General features: G+C 42.8%; 1 protein-coding gene across 1 annotated transcript in view; it reads left to right on the top strand.

Moving 5' to 3' along the window:
• The first annotated feature begins 9,753 nt into the window (after positions 1-9,753).
• The window catches only part of UNC80 (unc-80 homolog, NALCN channel complex subunit), a 172,413-nt gene continuing 160,967 nt past the window's right edge, over positions 9,754-21,199 (top strand). The window contains exons 1-2 of the mRNA XM_081900747.1: positions 9,754-10,290; positions 13,267-13,315. Coding sequence (XP_081756873.1) covers positions 10,199-10,290; positions 13,267-13,315 — 141 coding nt within the window. The 5' untranslated portion in view covers positions 9,754-10,198. The remainder of the gene's footprint in view (positions 10,291-13,266; positions 13,316-21,199) is intronic.

The following is a 21,199-nucleotide window of genomic DNA, read 5'->3' as shown; positions in this document are numbered from 1 at the left end:
TTATAGCCGAATAAAGTATTATCTATCTATCTATCTATCTATCTATCTATCTATCTATCTATCTATCTATCACCCACCACACAGAAATTCAAACCCAGATTTTTTAAAAAAACAAAACACCACATGGCCCAATGGTCACAGAAAATCATAAAAATGCAGAAAAAAACCACACAAGCTCCCAGATTCTTGCAAACCTCTCCCCAACACCAAGTCCTTGAATTCCAAACACCCCAACCCAAAATCCAAAAAACCCAAAAAAAGTTTTAAAAGTTTAACTTACCAAATGGATGCAAAAGTAGTTTTGGAAAAGCTTCAAAAATCAGCAAAGTCCTCAAAAGCCTCAAAAAAGGCTACCACACCGCGTGCTATGTTTTGCTCCTCAAAGTCAAGTCGCAACTGTACCTCTTCAAGCAATGCACCCTGGGTATTAACGGTTTTACGAAAAAGGAAACAAACTTGCAAGACGTTTTCGTCTTGCGAAGCAAGCCCATAGGGAAATTCGTCTTGCGAAGCACCTCAAAAAACGAAAAACTATTTCGTCTAGCGAGTTTTTCGTCTTACGAGGCATTCGTCTTGCGGGGCACCACTGTATACAGAGCATACTGTCCGTGATAGTTTTTCCTCAAACAACAATTTGGCTAAATGTTCTATATCCTTGCAGTATAATCTAGAGTGAGGCAGGTTGCTGTTGTTGAAGCAAACAAGCAAGCTGCCAGGGGGTGCTTTAATAAGCATTTAAAAGGCTACTCTAAAAAGCCAACTCTTCAAAGCTGCTGATCTAAAACTGAGGACAGAACTGTGTGTGACATTACTTAAGCAAATACATGTATTCACAGTAACTAGGTAGTAGGGTGGTTGGTTTGATGCTTAGGGGAGAATTAGCAGGGGCAGGTTTCTGCTTCTGCCATTTCTTCCCTGTAAAGTTGCTCCCCTCCCTGCAGGACTTAATTCCAGTCTTGGAGCCAAATGTGGAAAAATGGATTAGAAACAACTGAGGAGGCATCTACAAGGAACAATTGTTAGAAATGAAGAGGATTAATCATCCCAACTCAGCCTGCCACTTTCCCCTTCCAAATACCCTCTGCCCCCACATCAGTGTTAGGGCAAACACAGGTAAGTGAAATCCATAAGGGCTGAGTGGGTTTGAGAACTACTTGCTTTGTAACACTCCCTTCAGGTCCTGTCCCTTGAGCTTCTACTTGAACTTTAGAAATAAAACAGCTGCAAACAGGGGGAAATGAGACAGGCCTGCCCACAGAGCAGTAAAAGGTACTGTAGAAATATATTTTGGTGCAGTTTTCTCAACATCAAATATTTTGATCTAGTTCTGCTTTGGTTTATATGCTCTAAAACTGTTCCACCTCAACAAGACTGCTATTTTTGCACAGATATTTTTTATTTGTTTCCTTGTTTGTACCCCACCCATCTGACAGGGATGCCCCAGCCACTCTGGGTGGCTTCCAACATATATAAAAACATAATACAACTTTAAACTTTAAAAAGCCTCCCTATAGACAGACATTAAATATACAGAAGATATTGGTGCTTTATGGTCTATAAAAAGGAATTGGTTAACTTAAAAAAAAATAGAATGAACATAATAATAAAAAGAGAAGGCAATTATGGGCAAGGCATGTGTGCGGAAACTGAAGTCTTGGTACAGTCATCTCCCAGTTATTAAGACTTCAGAAAATACTTCTGGGTGGAGCATAATAGATGGAATGGGGAGCTTTTGGTTATTCCAACCATAGGTCATGCTGTATCTTGAAAGGAGGCTTTCAGCTTTGCTTCTTTTCCACAAACTCTTCAGAGCAATAAAGTTGTTGTTCAGCATTCATTTTGACTTGGCCCTGTACTAACCTTACAGTAGCAATGGAAAATACTGCCTTAGAATTGTTCAACACATTTTAGCAGAATGATTAAACTTGCCACATTTTCTGCAATCCTTCCCACATGCTGGGCAGTGAATTCCAATTTAAGCTGATGTCACACACACAGCATGCCGTGTCTTTCAGGTGTGTTTGTCAGTGCTCTCTCCTTTATTTGAGGCTGAATAGCCTTGATTTTGCTAGAAGTGCTTTTTCACTGTATGGTGTCGTGTGTGTGTGTGTGTGTGCTACTCCGCAGAGTTGTAGCTGCTTACTCTGCCTTGCATATACCCCTGCACACTCCATGGTTAAATGAGTCTTTCTCAGTAAACTGATACGGCTTTATGCCATGTAGTGTTATCTAGTACATGATACACACCATGAAAGCTTATGGTTTTGAACAGAAATTAAACCAGTCATTCACATGTGGCATCTATGCTCTTCTTCACTCTGAGCTGGTGTAGACTTTGTGCCTTTCAGACTAAATCATTCTGAGTGCTTCACATTCATTTTTTACTTATTTTAGTGTTTTGTTGGAAGGCGCCCATAGTGGCTGGGGTAACCCAGCCAGATGGGCGGGGTATACCGTAAATAATAAATGATGATGACAATTAGTATTATTAGTATTATTTTCAGAAAATATTTCCTCTATCTTCATTGCCATCAAAAAGGAAATGGAAAAAATAAGATAAAGAAATAAATGCCATATTACAAAAATGTCTAAAGCCAACTGAGCAATCTGTTGGTCCCAGAACCTGCCATGTTCCAGCAAATGTGAAGGGGAAGTGGGCAAAAGTTCCAAATGAAAGTTGGCAAAAGAAAGTTGGCAAAAGTTCCAAATGAAGGATCCAAGTCCACAAAACCATTTTTGGGAGCAAAATAGATGGTTTAACTTATCTCTACAAATGAGATACCAGTTGAGTGCAAAAATGTGCAATGAGGTTTTTCAAAAAGTTGTTTAGCTCCTGAACTAATGTCATATTCTCTGCCCAGAGGCATCAGTGTGAGCTGAGTTGTTTTCAGAACCTTCTATAGCAATTGCTCAGTAAGGCAAATTTGGCACCAATCTCTCTTGGAAACACTGCCTTAAGTGTTTGTTAAAATTGGAATGTCTTTGCGGGCACAGCTGCTGCAACAGATAACTGGGAAATTGTAAGCTTTGAATACGTGTGTGTGTGTGTGTGTGTGTGTAGGTTCTAATGACCCTATAATCATCACACTGTATTATGCTTTCCCACCACTTTCATATTTTTATTTGCGCAATCTGGGCCTTCTTTTCTAATTCTTTATCTACTCCATATGTCTGGCTTTATGTTTTGCTAAATGCTATGGTAGCTGGATCCTGATTATTTATTGAGTGGGGGCAAGAAAGGAGTCATAAAACACAGCATGAAATGAGTATCATAGCAACTGCATGCCACTCTGTTCTGATTCTGCTGAAACAGAAGCAACAGAGAGGAATATCTGCTGGCGTGTAAACAGCTCTGCTGCAACCCCCTTTCCATCTAAAAGAGAAATATTTTCCCCGATGATCTGTTATGTGAATATTGGACTGAATCCTTGCTCTGTCGGCTTTTTTGAATGATCTCTGAAGAACAGGCCATGGTGAGCAAGCTGCCGGCATGAGCCTGAACCATTTCTTATAGCCAGCACCATTTTCTTTCTGCCAGAGTTCAGCTTAAGAGCCAGTCTGCATGTTGCCATGGGATTAGCATCCCCATAGCAACTCTACCCAACTGCTTGGTTGTATCCATGTATGAGTTGAGGCCATCACACTGAGTTTTCCCCAGCCCTGCCAGGGGAAAACCACTGATGAAGACACAGCTTTTTACCTCCCACTGTCACAAATATTTTATGCTTCCCCTTCCTCCTGCAAAGGGAAAGCTCTTCCTCATCAGTGTTCAAATGTATCTCTTTATCTGAATAAAAATGCTAGTCCCAAAAGAAAAGGGAATCCTATGACAGTTGTGGCTGATGACCAATGGAACTACTGGCACAAGAGGCAGGGAGGCCAACTGTAGAGCAAATGTCAAAGGAGTGGTCAGTAATCACACAGTTCAAAGAGGGAGCCAACTCTTTATTAGCAGAAACACAACCTCCCCAGACTTGGTTGAGTCAGGCCTAATGAGCACAGCAGCTCATTCCCAGTGAAAATCAGTTGCCAAGACTGAAAGACCCCCACCTCCACTTCAGGGCTTTTTCCAAGCACTCAGAGAATGTGTGTCTGTGCAGTCAACCTTCTCTCCACCCTTTTCATGTCTCTCCTGGTTCTGGAGCATGGGGGAAGTGGGAAGGGAGGTGGCCAAGGGGGGAGACACTCGTAACCTTTCACCTGCCTGACTCAGCTTCTGCCTCTTGGTCGCCCTCCTCCCACTCACTGGCTTCAGCTTCTGCCTCTGATTCTTGACTTCTCTCTGCCACAGACTCACCCGACTCACTAAGTCTGTCACCTCTTCTTCCCAGCCTTCTCCCTCTTCTCCCTGTGACCAGTCATCATTGTCCCACCATCACTCCCCAGACTCTGAGCCTTCATCCCCTGGGCGTTCCCCAGCTGGTTCCTCCCACCATTCCTCTGTGTCCAGCCAATCCATAATAGCCAATGGCAGGTGCAGTCAGCTAATTCTAGTTTTATCCCATCCTGTGTCAGAGAACGAGACTCTGACAGGCAGAGAGGAGACAGATACAGTGGAAGGAGGGGGAGAATTCCTAAGAGAGGGGGGAGAAGCAGTCAGCCACAGGAATTTGACCTTTGCACACAGAGAGACACAGAGAGCAGAAATGCAGCTGCAAAGCTCAGATAGTGACAGACACACAGAAATAGTGGGAGTGTAATCTCCGCAATCTCGTAGACTCATGAGATTAAACGAGAAGCACAAAACTAACAGGAAGAAAAGGTGGTGCTTTTCTTGTTGGAGGGAAAGGGAGCGGAGCTTAGTTCCGGCAACTGCTATCGGAGGAAAATCTGAAATAATTAACTGCCAGAGTCATCTCGTGTGTGTGGGAGAGACCCAAGCCTGACATCCTGTTCCTTTGTGAATTCAGCAAGGGCAACACTAAGACAAAGAAGCAGTTCCATCTCTGGACTGGATATCAGCAAGAAGGCAGGCAGGTGGTGAAGGCTGAGGTTAGTGGGGCAGTGCCCCAATTGCCCAAATGGAACAGCCTCCCTAGAACTCAACTCCTTTTTCAAGCCCTGGGAACAAGAGATCCCTCTTGATGCAACTATCATAGAAGTGTAGAGTTGGAGGGACCCTGAGGGTAATCTAGTCCAACCCCCTGCAATGCAGGAATCTCACCTAGATCATACATGACAGGTAGCCATCCAGCCTGTGCTTTAAAAACTCCAAGGAAGCCCACCACCTCTCTTGGAAGTCTGTTCCACTGTCAAACAGCTCTTACCACCAGAAGGTTCTTCCTGATGTTTAGTTGGAATCCCCTTCCTTATAACATGAATCCATTGGGTCATGTCCTACCATCCAGAGCAGCAGAAAACAAGCTTGCTCCATCTTCCAAGTAAAAGCCCTTTAGATATTTGAAGAGGGCTATCATATCTCCTCTCAGTCTTCTCTTTACCAGACTAAACATACCCAATTCAACTGTTTGTCATAAGGCTTGGTTTCCAGACCCCCTTCTGCACACTTTCCAACTTGTCCTTCTTAAATTGTGATGCCCAGAACTAAATTCCAGGTGTAGTCTGACCAAGGCAGAATAGAGCGGGACCATTACTATAATGGATAATTTCTTCTTTGAAAAAGAGTCCAAATCATAACTTTTTAGGCAAGAAGATATCATTTATTGTGAAACATGCCTTCATCAGATGCCACATAAAAACATTTACCAAAATAAAAAGTTAATTCACAACAAGTGGTTTAAGTGAGATGGAATATGCTATGAAGAGTAAGTACCGGATACTCAGTTCTTATAAGCCCCGTTCAGAAGACATAGCTTGTCCAGTGAATGCATTGGATGGAGCAGAGGAGCAGGATTGGGCCTCCTGACCCCTGTGTGTTCAGCTCAGCCTGTTTACAGAACCGTTGCATATACAAACTATATGCAGGTAGGAACTGTTTGTGTAAGCAAGACCCTAGATTTTGCGGGACATCCAGATCACACTGAGAGAGTCTAAGACAGGGGTCTGCAACCTTTTTGAGCCATGGGCCGGTCCACCGTCCCTCAGACCATGTGGTGGGCCGGACTATATTTGGGGGGGGGGTGTGAACGAATTCCTGTGCCCCACAAATAACCCAGAGATGCATTTTAAATAAAAGCACACATTCTACTCATGTAAAAACACGCTGATTCCTGGACTATCCGTGGGCTGGATTAAGAAGGCGATTGGGCCACATCTGGCTCGTGGGCCTTAGGTTGCCTACTCCTGGTCTAAGAGCATCTAATTTGTGCACACACAGGTTCAGGTTTAGCTGAATTCACATCTTGTTTTAGCACACATTTAATTCAATTTCAGGGACGCAGGTGACACTGTGGGGAACACTATGGAGAAATGATATAGTACCTTACTTAAAGAGAATTATATGAAAATGAGTGGCTGGGGAAACTCAGCCAGATGGGCGGGGTATAAATAATAAATTATTATTATACTGTAGGCAGTATTTAACACCGGTTAAATTGGGATGTGGGTGGAGCTGTGATCTAAGCCACTAAGCCTAGGGCTTGTCGATCGGAAGGTCAGTGGTTCGAATCCCTGCGACGGGGTGAGCTGCTGTTGTTCGGTCCCAGCTCCTGCCAGCCTAGCAGTTCGAAAGCACGTCAAAGTGCAAGTAGATAAAGAGGTACCGCTCCGGCGGGAAAGTAAACGGCGTTTCCGTGTGCTGCTCTGATTTCACCAGAAGTGGCTTAGTCATGCTGGCCACATGACCCAGAAAAACTGGCTGCGGACAAATGGCGGCTCCCTCGGCCAGTAAAGCGAGATGAGCGCCACAACCCCAGAGTCGTTCCCGACTGGACTTACCGGTAACTGTCAGGAGTCCTTTACCTTTAATTCAATTTCACACAGGGAAGTTTGCCTTCTGAAATGGGTGCTAAATGCAGTGAAGTGCAGCAGCACAGAGGACTGTGGCTGGCTTTGTAGCATTCTGTCTGCTGCTCCACCCCTAGTTACTGACTTGTTTCGTTGCTATGGAGGGAAGAGTTGAGCTATCCGTCAATGCATGGATGCAGTGTTTTGTGAGAACTTCTTGGGCTCTCGTTGAGAAAAGCAGATGGTTAATCTGGGCTCACAGTCTTGACAGCTTATTCATCCTGATAATTGTGTTGCTTCAATGAATTCAATAAATTATTTTCCCCTTTGGAGTAATTCTGTTTCTCTAAAGAAAAAATGGCCAGCTGTTTAAAAAGAAAACTGTGTTGCTTTTAAGTTGTGACACCATCTATTGTGTGTCATTTCACACCGGAAAATAAAGATTAATCACATGTGAGTAAGACCTGCAACAAAATGTTGCAGTGTATCCTTCTTCCCTAATGCTCCTGTTCAGGATTGTCGCCAGCCATATGCTCCTCCCTATATACTGCAAGGGGCTCAAAAAGACCAGTCCATTCTCTCTGAATCCCCACCCCACCATTCCAGTTTTTCTTCTCCAAGTGATGCAACTTCCATGATTCCTGGAGGTAGTTGAGCATGCTTAGTCTTTGGGAATGGGGGTTGCCCTTTTTGCTTTTGTTATTTTTTTACTTCTGCAATTTTCTCAGCAGCCCTGTTTTGATTCTAATCGTGTCAGCACCAGAGTTTACTAGTAGATGGAATGAGATACCCACCCAGCCCCGTCATCACACAGCACAATAACTTCAGAGATATGGCTACAGTTTCTATAATAATGATGACAATAATAATAATTAATGAAGATGACTATAAATATAAAAATTCCCAAACACTGGGTAGCAATCTGACCGTTATAGGGTGAAATTGAGACTCTCTTCTTATTATGGGCTGAAAGAAGACTCCATCTTTAGATTTATTTATTTTTTCTGTTTCTGCCAAGTGGATTCTAGCAAGAAGTAGCCATTTTCTTGGTCCATGCTAAAGTGAATATGACTTTTTTAAATAAAGTTTTCCTACTGAATTGTCAAAATTGAAGTGAATATTTTTAATTTAAAATATTCTCACAAAAACTGCAAATATTTGGTAAAATATATTTTTCATTTGAAATTGCCTCTCTTGGATTGCTAATACAGAAGGCTATCTCACAACTGGTTAATGTGAGGAAGCCTTACAATCTGGGGGGGAAACCCGTGACTGGGGCTAGCAGAGCTCACTACAAAATACAATCAACCAAGCAAATCTGTTGGGGGCGGGATAGTGATCTAGTCTGGGCCACTGAGAGAAGAATTAGGATCTTCTGCCTTCATGTGGAAATAAAATTTAAATTAACTAAAAGTTGTCACCCTTGATACGAGCGATGTATTTCATGAGTGTGAAGATAATGTGTGTCCCGTGGTGCTTATTCCCACCATTTAGTACTCACCTAAAGGCTACCCATAGACCAAACACATAGAGATATGTGTTTTCTGGTAGAATCGGAAATCAATTTGAATGAAATGCCTCTTGTCTTATTTTGCTTTTGCTAACCAATTAAAAATATTCATATACTGTGTCTAACCATTTCTGACACAGGCTCATTAATGTTGCTGAGTGCCACAGCTCTGGTCATTTTGGGTTGTTTCTACAGACATACATTGGGAAAAGTTTGATCTTCAAACAAAAAGACAAAAGACATCTCCTGGGATGCATACCCAGAAATTTAAGAAGTGATTTCACAAAAGCAAGGCAATTTTTGACCATTCCAGGCTGCCTTCTTTGTGCTTCCCAGAAGCAGCTGGATACATTTTTGTTCTGACAAAACTTTTCCAACTTGCTCAATAGGTCCCTGCCATATAGATGTCCATTTTGTATTGTTTTAAACTTGCATTATGTTTGTGTGTTTGTTATGTTTGCACACTGTATTGTAACTTTTAAATATATATTTTATATATTGGGGGCATAGGTGGAAGGTGATTAATTGATTGGTTATAATGGCAGTGATAGATCTAGGAGGACCTCCAAACTCCACACCTGCTCTTTCAAGGAGATTGCAATCCCATCCAGAGCAGCTGTACAACCCAATTGCCAGACCTGGGAACTGTCCACTGCTTCTTGTCAGCACTCCATCTTATAAAACCTCCTTGTCAGGACTCAACAATTTATTAGCTCTAATCCAGCCTATGATTGCATTCAGGCACCAGTTTAGGACATGTGCAGCTGCTCTTGATTCAGATGTTATAGAGTAATAATATTCATTCCATATAACAAATAATTCATGTATACTGTGTTATCTGTATGATGTTAGGCGCTCTGAGCCTGACGTCTGCTGGGGAGGGTGGTGTATAAATAAATTCATTATTATTATTATTATTATTATTATTATTATTATTATTATTATTAAACTGTGCTTTTTAGTTGGATGGGAAATTCCTTAAACACCCCTATAATGTGATCCAAACACCGAAATGAGGTGATTGCCCATTGAACTCATTAGAAACATCTTGAGCTAGAGAAAGTTGGAATCAATGGGACCTAAGTTAGGGCAAATCCAATTCTGTGTTTGAAGGATCTGAAACAGGAGAGTGCCCTCACCCTTCATGAACACCCTTTTTCCTAGACCCATTCTAAAATAATAAAGTAAATAAAAAAGTGACTGCGATCCTGAAGGTAGCGAAGTCTTCCTTTGGAAGCAAGCACCTCCGATTGCTTCACAGTTCTAGCTTTCTGCATCTGATTTATTTCCCCTCTTTCGAAAAAAAATATGGTCGGATTGGCAGGTGGACGATTACCTTGCGACAATCTAGCAAGGGCTGGGAACTATTACTCACTGGAAATAAAGCGCGCGGGGGGGGGAAGCTTTGGGTCATGACGTGTTGGGTCTCTTTGCGGGATGAACTTAACAGTTTGTGGCTATAAGTAGGCGAGGGGGCGCCCAGACTGGGGGTCTGCTGTGTGCCCCGTGGCCCTGGGAGACTGGCATCGGCGGGGTCGGCGCCTGGCAGCTTCGCCTGGTCCCCTTGGCATCTCGGGCTCACGTCGCTCCGCGCCGGTCGCTGTCCACGGGGGGAGGTGCTGAAAGGGAGAAGGACGCCGGCGCGCTGCGGGCATCCTCTTGTCCTTGGCTGCCGCCGCCGCCTCCCCGCGAGCGGCGCTGATTTTCCTCCCCCCGCTGCTTGGCTGCTTCTGCCGCTTCTGCAGCCATTTTGCAACCAGCAGAGCCGGAGGCAGGGGCAGGCTGCCGGCGGAGCCGAGCGATGGGCTAGCAGCAGCTGTTGCGGGCAGGCGAGCCGGCACCATGGTGAAGAGGAAGAGCTCGGAAGGCCATGACCAGGAGAGCGGCCGAGGGGTCCCGCTGCCCATCCAGACCTTCCTATGGAGGCAAACCAGGTAAGAGAGAGTAGGGGGCGCTACCTGCGAAGCCTCGCGGGGGATGGAAAGGCTGGCGACCCCCAAGCAAGTGCCTCCTCCTCCTGCAACAGCAAAAGGGAGCCGTGTGTGCGCCTGGCTGTATGGCGCTTGTTTCCAAGGGCTCGCGGTCAAATCAAGAGGGCTGAGGCTTTTTCCTTTTCTGATGAGAGTGCTGCGTGCTATAAGGGGTACTTCGCGCTTGTTTTTTTAGAATTAAGGTGCTTCCACGTTTTCTCCCCCTCCCTGGCACCTGATGCCGTCCTCCAGCTGCAGTCAGACCCAAAGGCTTCACAGCAGCTCTGCCAGTCCCCTCGGTGAGCCACACTGGTCTGTAGAACCGGTAACATCAGTCGTCCCTGTGAGCAGCACAGTCCAGGAGAAGAAACCCCTGAAGCAAGCTATCAAACGTCAGAATGCATCTGCCTTTGAGCGGTGATGCTCTCCCACTGCCACCATGGCACAGCAACAAGCTTTTGCTTCAGAGTGTGGTGAATGCTGGGCTTGTGGAATAGGCTAGTTCACCAGCTATGGCTGTTCCTGTATAGAAATAAGCCTGGCTACAGTATACCCTGCTGTAGCAACCTCCAGGTTAGATGACTGTAATGCACTGGGGGGAGGGCTGCCCTTAAAGACTGTTCAGAAGCTGCAGATGTTGCAAAGGCGCTGGTCAGTGTGTTGACCCGTGCAGCTGCTTGGACCAGAGAACAATTCTGAAGAGTTTTTCACTGGCTGCCTACATGCTTCTGAGCCCAATTGAGGTTTTAGTGTTTATGTACAAAGTCCTGAATGACTTAGGACCCAGTTCTATGAAAGAATGCCTCTCAGCATTTTCCTGCTCAAGATTTAAGACTTACCAGCAAGGCTCTTCTTGTCATTCCATCACCAAGTGACACCTGTGATGCTTTAGCTCAGTGAGGAGCCTTTTTGGTGCTTGTACCCTGGGGGGTGGAATTCTATTCCCTCTGAAGTACAGCATTATTTAGCTTCTGCTGCCAGATGTAAACCCATTTCTTCCTCCAGGCCTTTAGTGGAGCTGGGTGTTGACATGCTGAGCTACCTGGCATTGTTAGATGAAGCATATTAAGTTATTCAGGTTGAGATAGTTTTATTGTTTTATTGTCTGATTTTATTGTATCTGTTTGTATTGTGTTGTAAAACCAATGGTACTTCTACTCAAAAGAGACCCTATGAAATTAATAAGTATTAATGATTAGACTTAGATTTAATAACTTTGGTGGGCTTACTCTTAGTATAACTAACATTGGATACAACTCATTGTATTTATTTGAACGTGACTCATCATGAGATTGCTTGCAGTGAAGGGAGGGCTATAAATATTATAATGAATTAATTCAATTTATAGCATGTTTAAGTCACTTTGCACAATTTTGTTGTTCACTACTTCACAGCATAACCTTACATTGAAATGGAATCCTGAAGACTTTCTGAGATAAAGCATGGAAAATGTCTGTTTACTATGATTTACACACAAACGAAATTATATTTTTTAAAGTACAATGAAATTAAAGCCATGCAACATCAGATGTAAATATATAAATATATAACTACAATTGGTATCACTTATACATCTCATTGCTTCCAGTCAGATAAATCTGATTCTGAATACATCGTTAAATAATCCATTAAAATCAATGAGATTGAGAGGTTTCATTTTGACTGATAATGCTTAGTATATTTATGAATATAGTATAGAATATTTGTTAACTTCAGAAAATTATTGTTTATCATTTCATTTGCCTTTATAAGCTCAGACAAACAAAACAAAAAGCATCACTTTGCAATAGATATATTCAAAAGATCTCTTCCTCCACACCTTTAGTGGAGCTGGGAATTGAGATACCGAGACATCTGGAGTATATAATTATAGTCCATCAAAGGCCTTCATAAATGGAATTGTTTGCATCTGGTGCTTAAAAAAAATATAGTGAAGGTGATTGGGGAACATCCCTAGAGAGAGTGTTATACAGACAGGGGCATCTTCCGTCGCCCCCCCCCCCCCAAAAAACTGCCCCCAGGAAAAACCCCTCACCACCACTGAGAAAGGAGGCAAGGCTTCAGAAAATGAAATTAACCAATGTCTTCATGTTCAAGAAGTTGGTGCTTCAGCTACCTGGGCCTCAGGCATTAAATGAGGCAAGGGGCTGTATTGTGTGAGTTTGGAAAGGGGACATTTTTGGTATCATCTCACACTATAACTCATTTGACATTTTTCAATTAAGTTTGTTCAAGTGTTGCATTATCTTCTTCTCGTATGAAAACAATATTGACTTCTTTATTATTGGACTGATCCTACAGAGCAGGCCATGCCTTAGGCATGTAGAGGAGAGTTTACAATGGCTTCCACCTCACATTAGATCCCAGTACTAGTCACCTTTCCTTGCACCTGCATTTCCACAGCATCCTAAACCAGCCTTCCACTGACTGGTGCCCTCCATATGCTGGCTGGGGCTGATGGGAGTTGTAGTCCAAAAACTTAAAGAAGATGGCAGCTTGGGGAAGGCTGTCATAAACATTTCCCAGGCCTGCTGGATGACTGTTATGAGTGGGTTACCACTGCTGTCCACTCACCTACACTGCACATATTTACCCTGAGACTCCCAAAATTGAAGCCTCTGATTGAATGGGTCTCCCTTGCTTTTCTTTAGCGTCAGCCCACCCCACCCTGACATGTACCATGTACTGTTGGGAAAGGGAAATCCCTCTGTCTCTAGTACTTACTGTAGCCCCTGCAGAAATCTCTCAGATGCAGCCACATGGGGCTATTTGTCAACTTTTTAACATGCAGTTTCCTTGGGACCTTGCCGTGTGATTTATTTATATAGCCACAGTGTCGTAAGTAATTATGCCATTGTAACCTTCATTGTAATTCAACATGTTTAATTGTGTTATGTACCTATGACCATTCCTTTGACAAGCTTTTTTTTCTCCCCTCAGTGCATTTTTGAGGCCCAAACTGGGAAAACAATATGAAGCTTCATGTGTGGTATGTGACTTTCAATTTTATATATACGGATTTGCATGCATTTCCTTAATTTTAGTAAAGGAAACTGTCAGACTTTTGTTAAGCTCAATGGCCCAAATGTAGCACTTGTCTTACCATGGCAAAAGTAGCTAAGTACAATACAATATTACTATATATAAATTTATTATCATGATTTACACTGTTAGCTGTTTTATACAAAAAAAGTTTCCATTATTATGTACTGGCAAAATCAATATAATTCTGACAGATGAGATTCTGAGCATGAAGATTGCAGAGGGTGTGTGCTCATATCCATTGCAGAATCCCTGTCAGTAAGGCTGGTACACAGGTTTTATAACACCAGGAAGAACTTTCTGGCAGTAAAAGCAGTTTGGCAGTGGCACAGCCCCCTAGGAATGTGGTGGACTCTCCTTCAGTGGAGGTTTTAAAGCAGAGGCTGGATGGCCATCTGTCAGGGATGCTATGGTTGAGATTCCTGCAGTTCAGCGGGTTGCACTAGACGACTCTTGAGGTCCTTCCCAACTCTACGATTTTATGATTTAATGAACTCAGTTGTTCTCGAAGCCGTTTGGTTCTGGCTTTTGCTAATATAGGATATCAGCACCTCATGTCAATCACATATCACTGATGCAGATGGTTATGCCTTGTTGTGTTTGCTGGACCTCATCAGACATACTATGAATGATGCCCTCTAGCTTAATGCATGAGGTTTGACTCCGTATGCTCTTCTGTTCAGCTGGCACAGCTACAAATGCTACTTCAAAGAAATATGACCCATTTCTTTTCAGGCTTCTAGCATATGACCTTGATTTACTGAATCACTCCTGCAGAGCAAATAAATCATTTACTGCTCATGCTTTATATATCATGTGAAGAAAACACTATTTTCCTCACTTTCTCAAAGTTCTTGAATTCTGACAGGTACAAGCAGAAAATTCACAACTGTTGCTATGCTATACTGTTTCACACAGCTGAAATGTGGGGTTGTGGGAATTAATGTTTCAATGCACTCTTCCATATCAAACACTCCTCCCCAAGCATGGCAGGACAAAGCATCCCAGTTAGCTTCCCTTGTAGAGGATTTTGTTTCCGTCTGCATTTTTGAGCAAACTGACCTGATTCACACACCCTGGACTGATGTGTGAATTGAAATGAAATTATCCTTTGGTCTTCACATTTCTCCACATATAAAAACAAAAACAGACAGACACTCCTACAGGAGGCAGTTAATCTGTTGATCATGTTTCAGAGTTCTGGGGAGAACCATTGCAACTCAAGGTGCTTCACTTTCAAACAACCCGGACTCTCACTCTCTGAATTTTTCTCTCTTCCTGTCCATTCAAGTTGCAGACTGGCTCCAAAACATCACTCCTGCTTTCAGTCACCAGCTGGAGGACATAATCTTCCCAAACACATTGTACTGTATTCCAAATGTTGGGGAGAGGGTCCCAGCTATCAGGAGAACAACTCTTGTGCTTTGCTTTCATAATTTGCTCCCATTATGTTCTTATTAGTAAGCTATTAGCTTAACTAAATATGGTCTCCCTGCGTTCATAATGCCACTGAAATACGATCATAAATTCCTTTTAGGGAGCTCATTTGCTAGCTTGCTTTTTACAGTCACAGTCCATTACCCTACTCCAAGTACATGGATGAGAAGAGGGAGCAGTGGCAGTATTATTCATGCAGTCCTCCATTATGCTAATATTGCTTTGATACTACACAGTATGTAGGAGATGGAGTGGGAAGGTGAGGGTAGCATGAGGACTCTGCAACAGACCACTTGGACCTACACTTTTAACTTTCCACAAAATGTGTCAAAGCGCTTCTAGAGCACAGATAGCCAATGTTGTGTCCTACAGACATTGATGGACCAGCACTCACAATCAGCCCCAGTCAGAATGGTCAGGGATGATGGGTATGGTAGTTCATCAATATTTGGAAGGCACTACATGCTTCCCCTGCACTGGAGTATGGAGCAGAGTAAGAGACCTGGGAGGAAGTTTCCCATCAATGCAGAGGATTGCTGGGGAGAGGCAACGAGTTACTACATTTCCATTCTGCTCTAGCTTCCGGGCTACTACATCACCTCCAAGGGCATTGAGTGTTAGACTTCTTCTCTCGTGCTTCTGACTTACCAGTGTATTTCAGAAGCAAGCCCTCTATTAACAAGCCTTGCTGTAGCCTTTTCATTTAATCAATCAGAACATATTGTATATACTCGAGTATAAGCAGACCCGAATATAAGCCAAGGCACCTAATTTTAGCACAAAAACCTGGGAAAACGTATTGACTTGAGTATAAACCCGTTCACCACATCACAAACCTGGTGGTGGCGGCAGCGATGGAGGAAGAACAAGCAGCCCAAAAGGGCTCCTTTTGGGCCGCTCGTCCCTCCGCCGCCGCCTCTGCCGCTCACAAGAGCAGGCATAGGAGCCGCGCTTGGGAGAGACACAGCACAGCGCCTCTCCCATCTGCGGCTTCCTGTGCCTGCCCTTGCGAGAGGCGGGTGGCGGCTGTAGGACCAGCGGCGAGAAAGGGCTCTTTTCGGGCCGCTCATCCCGCCACTGCCGCCTCACTCAAGTATAAGCCAAAGGGGGCTTTTTCAGCATAAAAAATGTGCTGAAAAAGTTGGCTTATACTCAAGTATATACGGTAACTAGATCCAAAACATGCTTCCCAAGCTAGATATTGGAGCTCTTTGCTGTGTATCATCATGTGGAAATTAGTTACAGATAGGTAGCCGTGTTGCCAGGCACTATGTTACAGCCGCATCTGTTCCAATTCTACAGACAGAGATTCTCACCTAAGAGATCTACAGCAAACCTTTTTAGAACTAAAATACCCAGCAGATGAAGTTGGACAACAGATCAACAGAGCCAGACTGATACCCAGAGAGAACTTGCTGCAAGACAGACCCAAAAAAGAAAATAACAGAACACCTCTAGTCATCACATACAGCTCCCAAGTTAAAACAGTACAACGATTTAGAAAATATCAGCTCCAGCAAACAGAATTCGCAAAATAGAAAACTAAGTTATAAGTAAGAAAAGGTTGAATTTTAAGGTAACACTATGTTTAAATTTAAGGTATGAGTAATTGAAAAAACTGGGAAAGTACAAAATAAGGTATGAAACAAGGTAATAATTTGCTGATATTTTTTATTATAAATAACGCAGGGTAAAGGAAATGTGAGGAAGTCCAGTTAGTTATACAAAAAATTTTACTGAAAGGTTGGCTTTTCTTTCTTTTTCTCTTTTATTTTTCTCTTTCTATATTGATCTTTGGGGTATTTGTTCTGGCTTTTTTATGGATTATTTCTTGGTGAAGGGTTTTTTCATGTACATTGTTTATTATATATTTGAAAACTTAATAAAATATTATTATAAAAATAAAATAAAACAGTACAACGCATCATCAGAGATCTACAACCTCTCCTGGACAATGACAGTTCTCTTTCTCAAGCTCTGGGAGGAAGACCTTTCATTGCCTACAGACAGCCATCCAATCTTAAACAACTCCTAACCCACAATAATACTACAACCAGACCTAACACGGACATTGGCACCAGAGCCTGCAATAAACCCAGATGCCAACTTTGCTGCCACATACACCCGGACAACACCATTACTGGCCCCAACAACATCACACATACCATCTCGGGACTGTTTAATTGCTCATCGTCTAACATTGTGTATGCCATCAAATGCCAACAGTGTCCTTCAGCTCTCTATGTTGGACAAACAGGCCAGACCTTACGCCAAAGAATAAACGGACATAAATCGGACATCAGGAATCACAAGACAGAGAAACCAGTAGGAGAACACTTCAATCTCCCAGGACATTCTATACAAGATCTCAAAGTAGCTGTTTTACTACAAAGGAATTTCAGAAATAGACTGGAAAGAGAAGCTGCTGAATTGCAACTTATCACCAAACTTAAAACCATGGAGAGACCTGGTCTGAACAAAGACATTGGATTCTTATCTCATTATACATGACAAAGCCACTTTTCACCTTCTCACCCCTTGCTTTTTCCTGTAAGACCTATTGCAGTCGTTAAGAGTCGTCAACAGGCTCATCACAGCTATCTGCCAATCACCCATTCCCACCACCCTTCTGAGTAATACCCCTCCCCACCTTCTCACTATATAGAAGGGTCTGGAAACTTCTGTTTCAGTGTATCTGAAGAAGTGTGCATGCACACGAAAGCTCATACCAAGAACTAACTTAGTTGGTCTTTAAGGTGCTACTGGAAGGAATTTTTTTTGTTTTAATCATGTGGAAATGTTCTTCCTGGCTCTGTCAATGCTTTCTGCCCTGCTCTCCAGTCTTTTGTTCTATTGACACTGTAATTTCCTAAATGTCAAGGAGACAAAGTCCTTTTCTTTTACCATTTAAGATTGTAACGGTCTTATAAAATTCAATAGTGTCCCGTGTATTTTTAGAATCTGAGTTGCCAAGTTGAAGCCATTGAAGTGTGTGATGGTGCACTATTTTTAGACACATCCCTTTTGTATTTGCTGAATTTGTTGATGTTATGTGCTCTATTTGGAGGTCACTTTTAATGCTGTACTTTCCAACCCAACCCAAAAATATAGAGATCCACCCCCCCTTTGTCTCATCGGCCACCATATAACTCAATATCTTCCTGTTTTCCTATAATAGTTAAACTTTCAGTAGCTATGGATGAATGTAGGACAAAACCAACCACAGTATTCTGTTTAAAACAATACATTACAACTTTATTGACGCTTAATTGCAATATTAATACTATGAAGTTTATTTAAAGGATTACTTATAACGCTTGTGGTTTCACTTAGTTACTGTATGATTAAATAGAGCCCACATACACAATAGGGTTACTGTCCCTTTAAGAAGCTGCCTATGTAAGGTTGCTTTTTCACCCCAAATCAAACCCTTGGCAATTACCCTATAGTGCTCCCTTGCCAGTTAATGTACTATACCCAGAGGACTTCACAAGCAGTCTGTCCAGACCCCCGTAAGCATTTACTTGTAAGTTTTAAAAAAGTAAACTTTTATTATAACAGTCTAATGGTACAAACTAGGAAAGTCCAGGTGCTCTTACAAGGCAAAGGAGTAGCATCAACAAATCTGGTCCAAGATCACAAGCCAAGGTTCAGGAGTTTGCATGGGAGCTGTGAACATGTTCTAACAAGTTTATTCCTTATCTGAAGACAGGTATACCTCCTGGGGGTGGGCAAAGTCTCTTCTCATCTCTTGATGTGCCATCAATCCCTGAGCCTGTGTCTTCCTCTGAACTCTCCTGCTCTGTCCTAGCAAGCTGGGAAGGATCAGTCCTTGTGCTTCTCGCCTTGCCGGTTCCAGGCTTATCTAGGTGCAGGGTGGGGTGGGGAGGAACCATAACACAGTAATCGCCTTAGTGACCCATACCTCCTGCAATCTGGAGTTTTTCAGGATTCTCTCAGGATTGCACCTATAGTCTTTAACTTGGTCCAGCAATAGCTACCACCTCAAGTTCATAATGAACAATTCTGTTACTTACAGCAGCTTTCTTGAAGGCTGTCTTGCTCTCATATTTCCTCCCTCGACTCTTTGCTCCAGTGATATCAGCTCCTGAAACTTCCTTTCAGACACCAGCCTCTGCCACTGCTCCCTAAGCCCCTTCCAACTTCCCCACTGACCTCAGTTCCAACAATTACTCCCCCCTCAGAGCAGGATGGAACCTGGCCCTTTTTTTACATTAAGGACTACAGTTTCCTGAGCACTGTCCTGTTAGCTAGGAATGATGGAAGTTGTAGTCCCAAAACATCTGGAGGGCCAAGTTTGGAGATGCCTGATTTAGAATCAGGGCACTTCATTGTTACCTAAAAAAGTGGTACAGATGGTTTGAAAGGACATACATAAAATAAGTATTTCATAGAATGATAGAGGATCATCTAGTCCCACCCCCTGTAATGCAGGAATAGGCAGCTGTCCTTCATGTCCTGCAACATTGGCATTATCAACAAACATGCTCCAACCAACTGAGCTATCCATGGCGACATTGTAGTTTTAAAATGTCCTGAAAATTTCTTAACCAAGTATTGATACTATTCCCTGCTGATTATTATATGAGAGTCTTGCATGAATGAAAAGCCTTGTTCAAACACGCTATCCTGTGTTTAAAAAGCAAACAAAGGGCTTGTCCACACTTACTTTCCAGTCACAATCCATGATTTAAAGCTCTAAGTCCGAGCACCCTGTTTATTTTTACCCTAGAGCTTTTCCTGCAAAAACCTGCTCTTTAAGGCTCATTCAGAGCAAGCGACAAACCATGGGAAATGAAAACTGATGTTTGCTCCAAATCAGCTTTCAAGAGCAGGTTTTTATGGGGAAAGGTCTGGGACAAAAAAAAGAGAAATGTTCGGTCATGGAGTGTTAAAAGAAATTGCTGAACAAAAGTGTGGGTAAGCTCAAAATGTTCTTTTCTATTACACCTTATGAATTCGTTCCAAAAGGAAACAAGGGGAGACTCAGGGGTGCCAACTTGAATAAAAGATTGGGGGGGCAGGTAAGCCCTGCCCCACATAATTGATCACATGACATGGTGTGCGCACACAATTTGAATGGCAATGCCCATCAACTTGGGGAGGATAGCCCCCTCAAATATTTTATTGGGGGGCAAAGCCCCCTCAGCCCCTAGGAGTTGGCGCCTCTGTGGAGACCATTGATTTATGTTAATTTATCCATTTATGCTACCCCACAGTGGCTTCCTGGTAGCTGTTCTTTAACTGAAGGTTTTTTGGGGGGGTTATTTACACTTGCTAGCAATCAACATTTCAGCACTGACAGGCCGATTTTCAATCAAAGTCTGATTTGTTTACTTATAAACTTATTTATAAGCTGCCTTTTGTGAAGTTGCCCACACAGAGACAGCTTTACATATCAATGAACACAATACCATTGAAAACGAAACTAGGCAATTTAAATGGCGGCAGTACATAATAATTTAAAAACATAGCCTGGTTAAAAATAAATAAAACAGCAGGCAGAACAGATTCAGCACTTTAAAATGCTACACATTCTAAAACAGCTCTCACTCATTAAATAAAGGCATAGATTAGGAAAAAGCTATCCCCCCCCCAAAAAAATAGGTTTAAAACACCCGCTTTAAAATTTGCAGAGTTGGGGGGGGGGCTCCACGGTTACATAATCTTGGACCTCCACAGAAAAGCCTGTTTCTTGTGCCAGCCAACAAAACTGGCCTTATAGACAGGCCTTGAAGAAGGCTATAAGTGGTTCTTCTAAATCATTGAGGGAAGGGGGTTATTGGTTAGTTTTTGTCTTTTTAGGTTTTTTCTATTCTCATTTTGCATTTTTATGTTGTGAACTGCCCTGTGAAGTTTTTAGGTCAAAAACAGCACTTTGAATGGTTGGGCTTTTATCCTTTCACAAAAACATCTTAGGACAGTGGATGTAGCCTACCTTGATTTCAGCAAGGCATTTGACAAGGTGCCCCATGATATTCTTGTAAAGAAGCTGGTAAAATGCGGTCTTGACTATGCAACCACTCAGTGGATTTGTAACTGGCTGACTGACCGAACCCAAAGGGTGCTCATCAATGGTTCCTCTTCATCCTGGAGAAGAGTGACTAGTGGGGTGCCACAGGGTTCTGTCTTGGGCCCGGTCTTATTCAACATCTTTATCAACGACTTGGATGATGGACTCAAGGGCATCCTGATCAAATTTGCAGATGACACCAAACTGGGAGGGGTGGCTAACACCCCAGAGGACAGAATCACACTTCAAAATGACCTTGACAGATTAGAGAACTGGGCCAAAACAAACAAGATGAATTTTAACAGGGAGAAATGTAAAGTATTGCACTTGGGCAAAAAAAATGAGAGGCACAAATACAAG

The sequence above is a fragment of the Podarcis melisellensis genome, assembly GCF_964234715.1.
Source record: "Podarcis melisellensis genome assembly, chromosome: 1".
NCBI classification, from domain to species: Eukaryota; Metazoa; Chordata; class Lepidosauria; order Squamata; family Lacertidae; genus Podarcis; species Podarcis melisellensis.
This window is presented reverse-complemented; position numbering and strand designations above follow the sequence as displayed.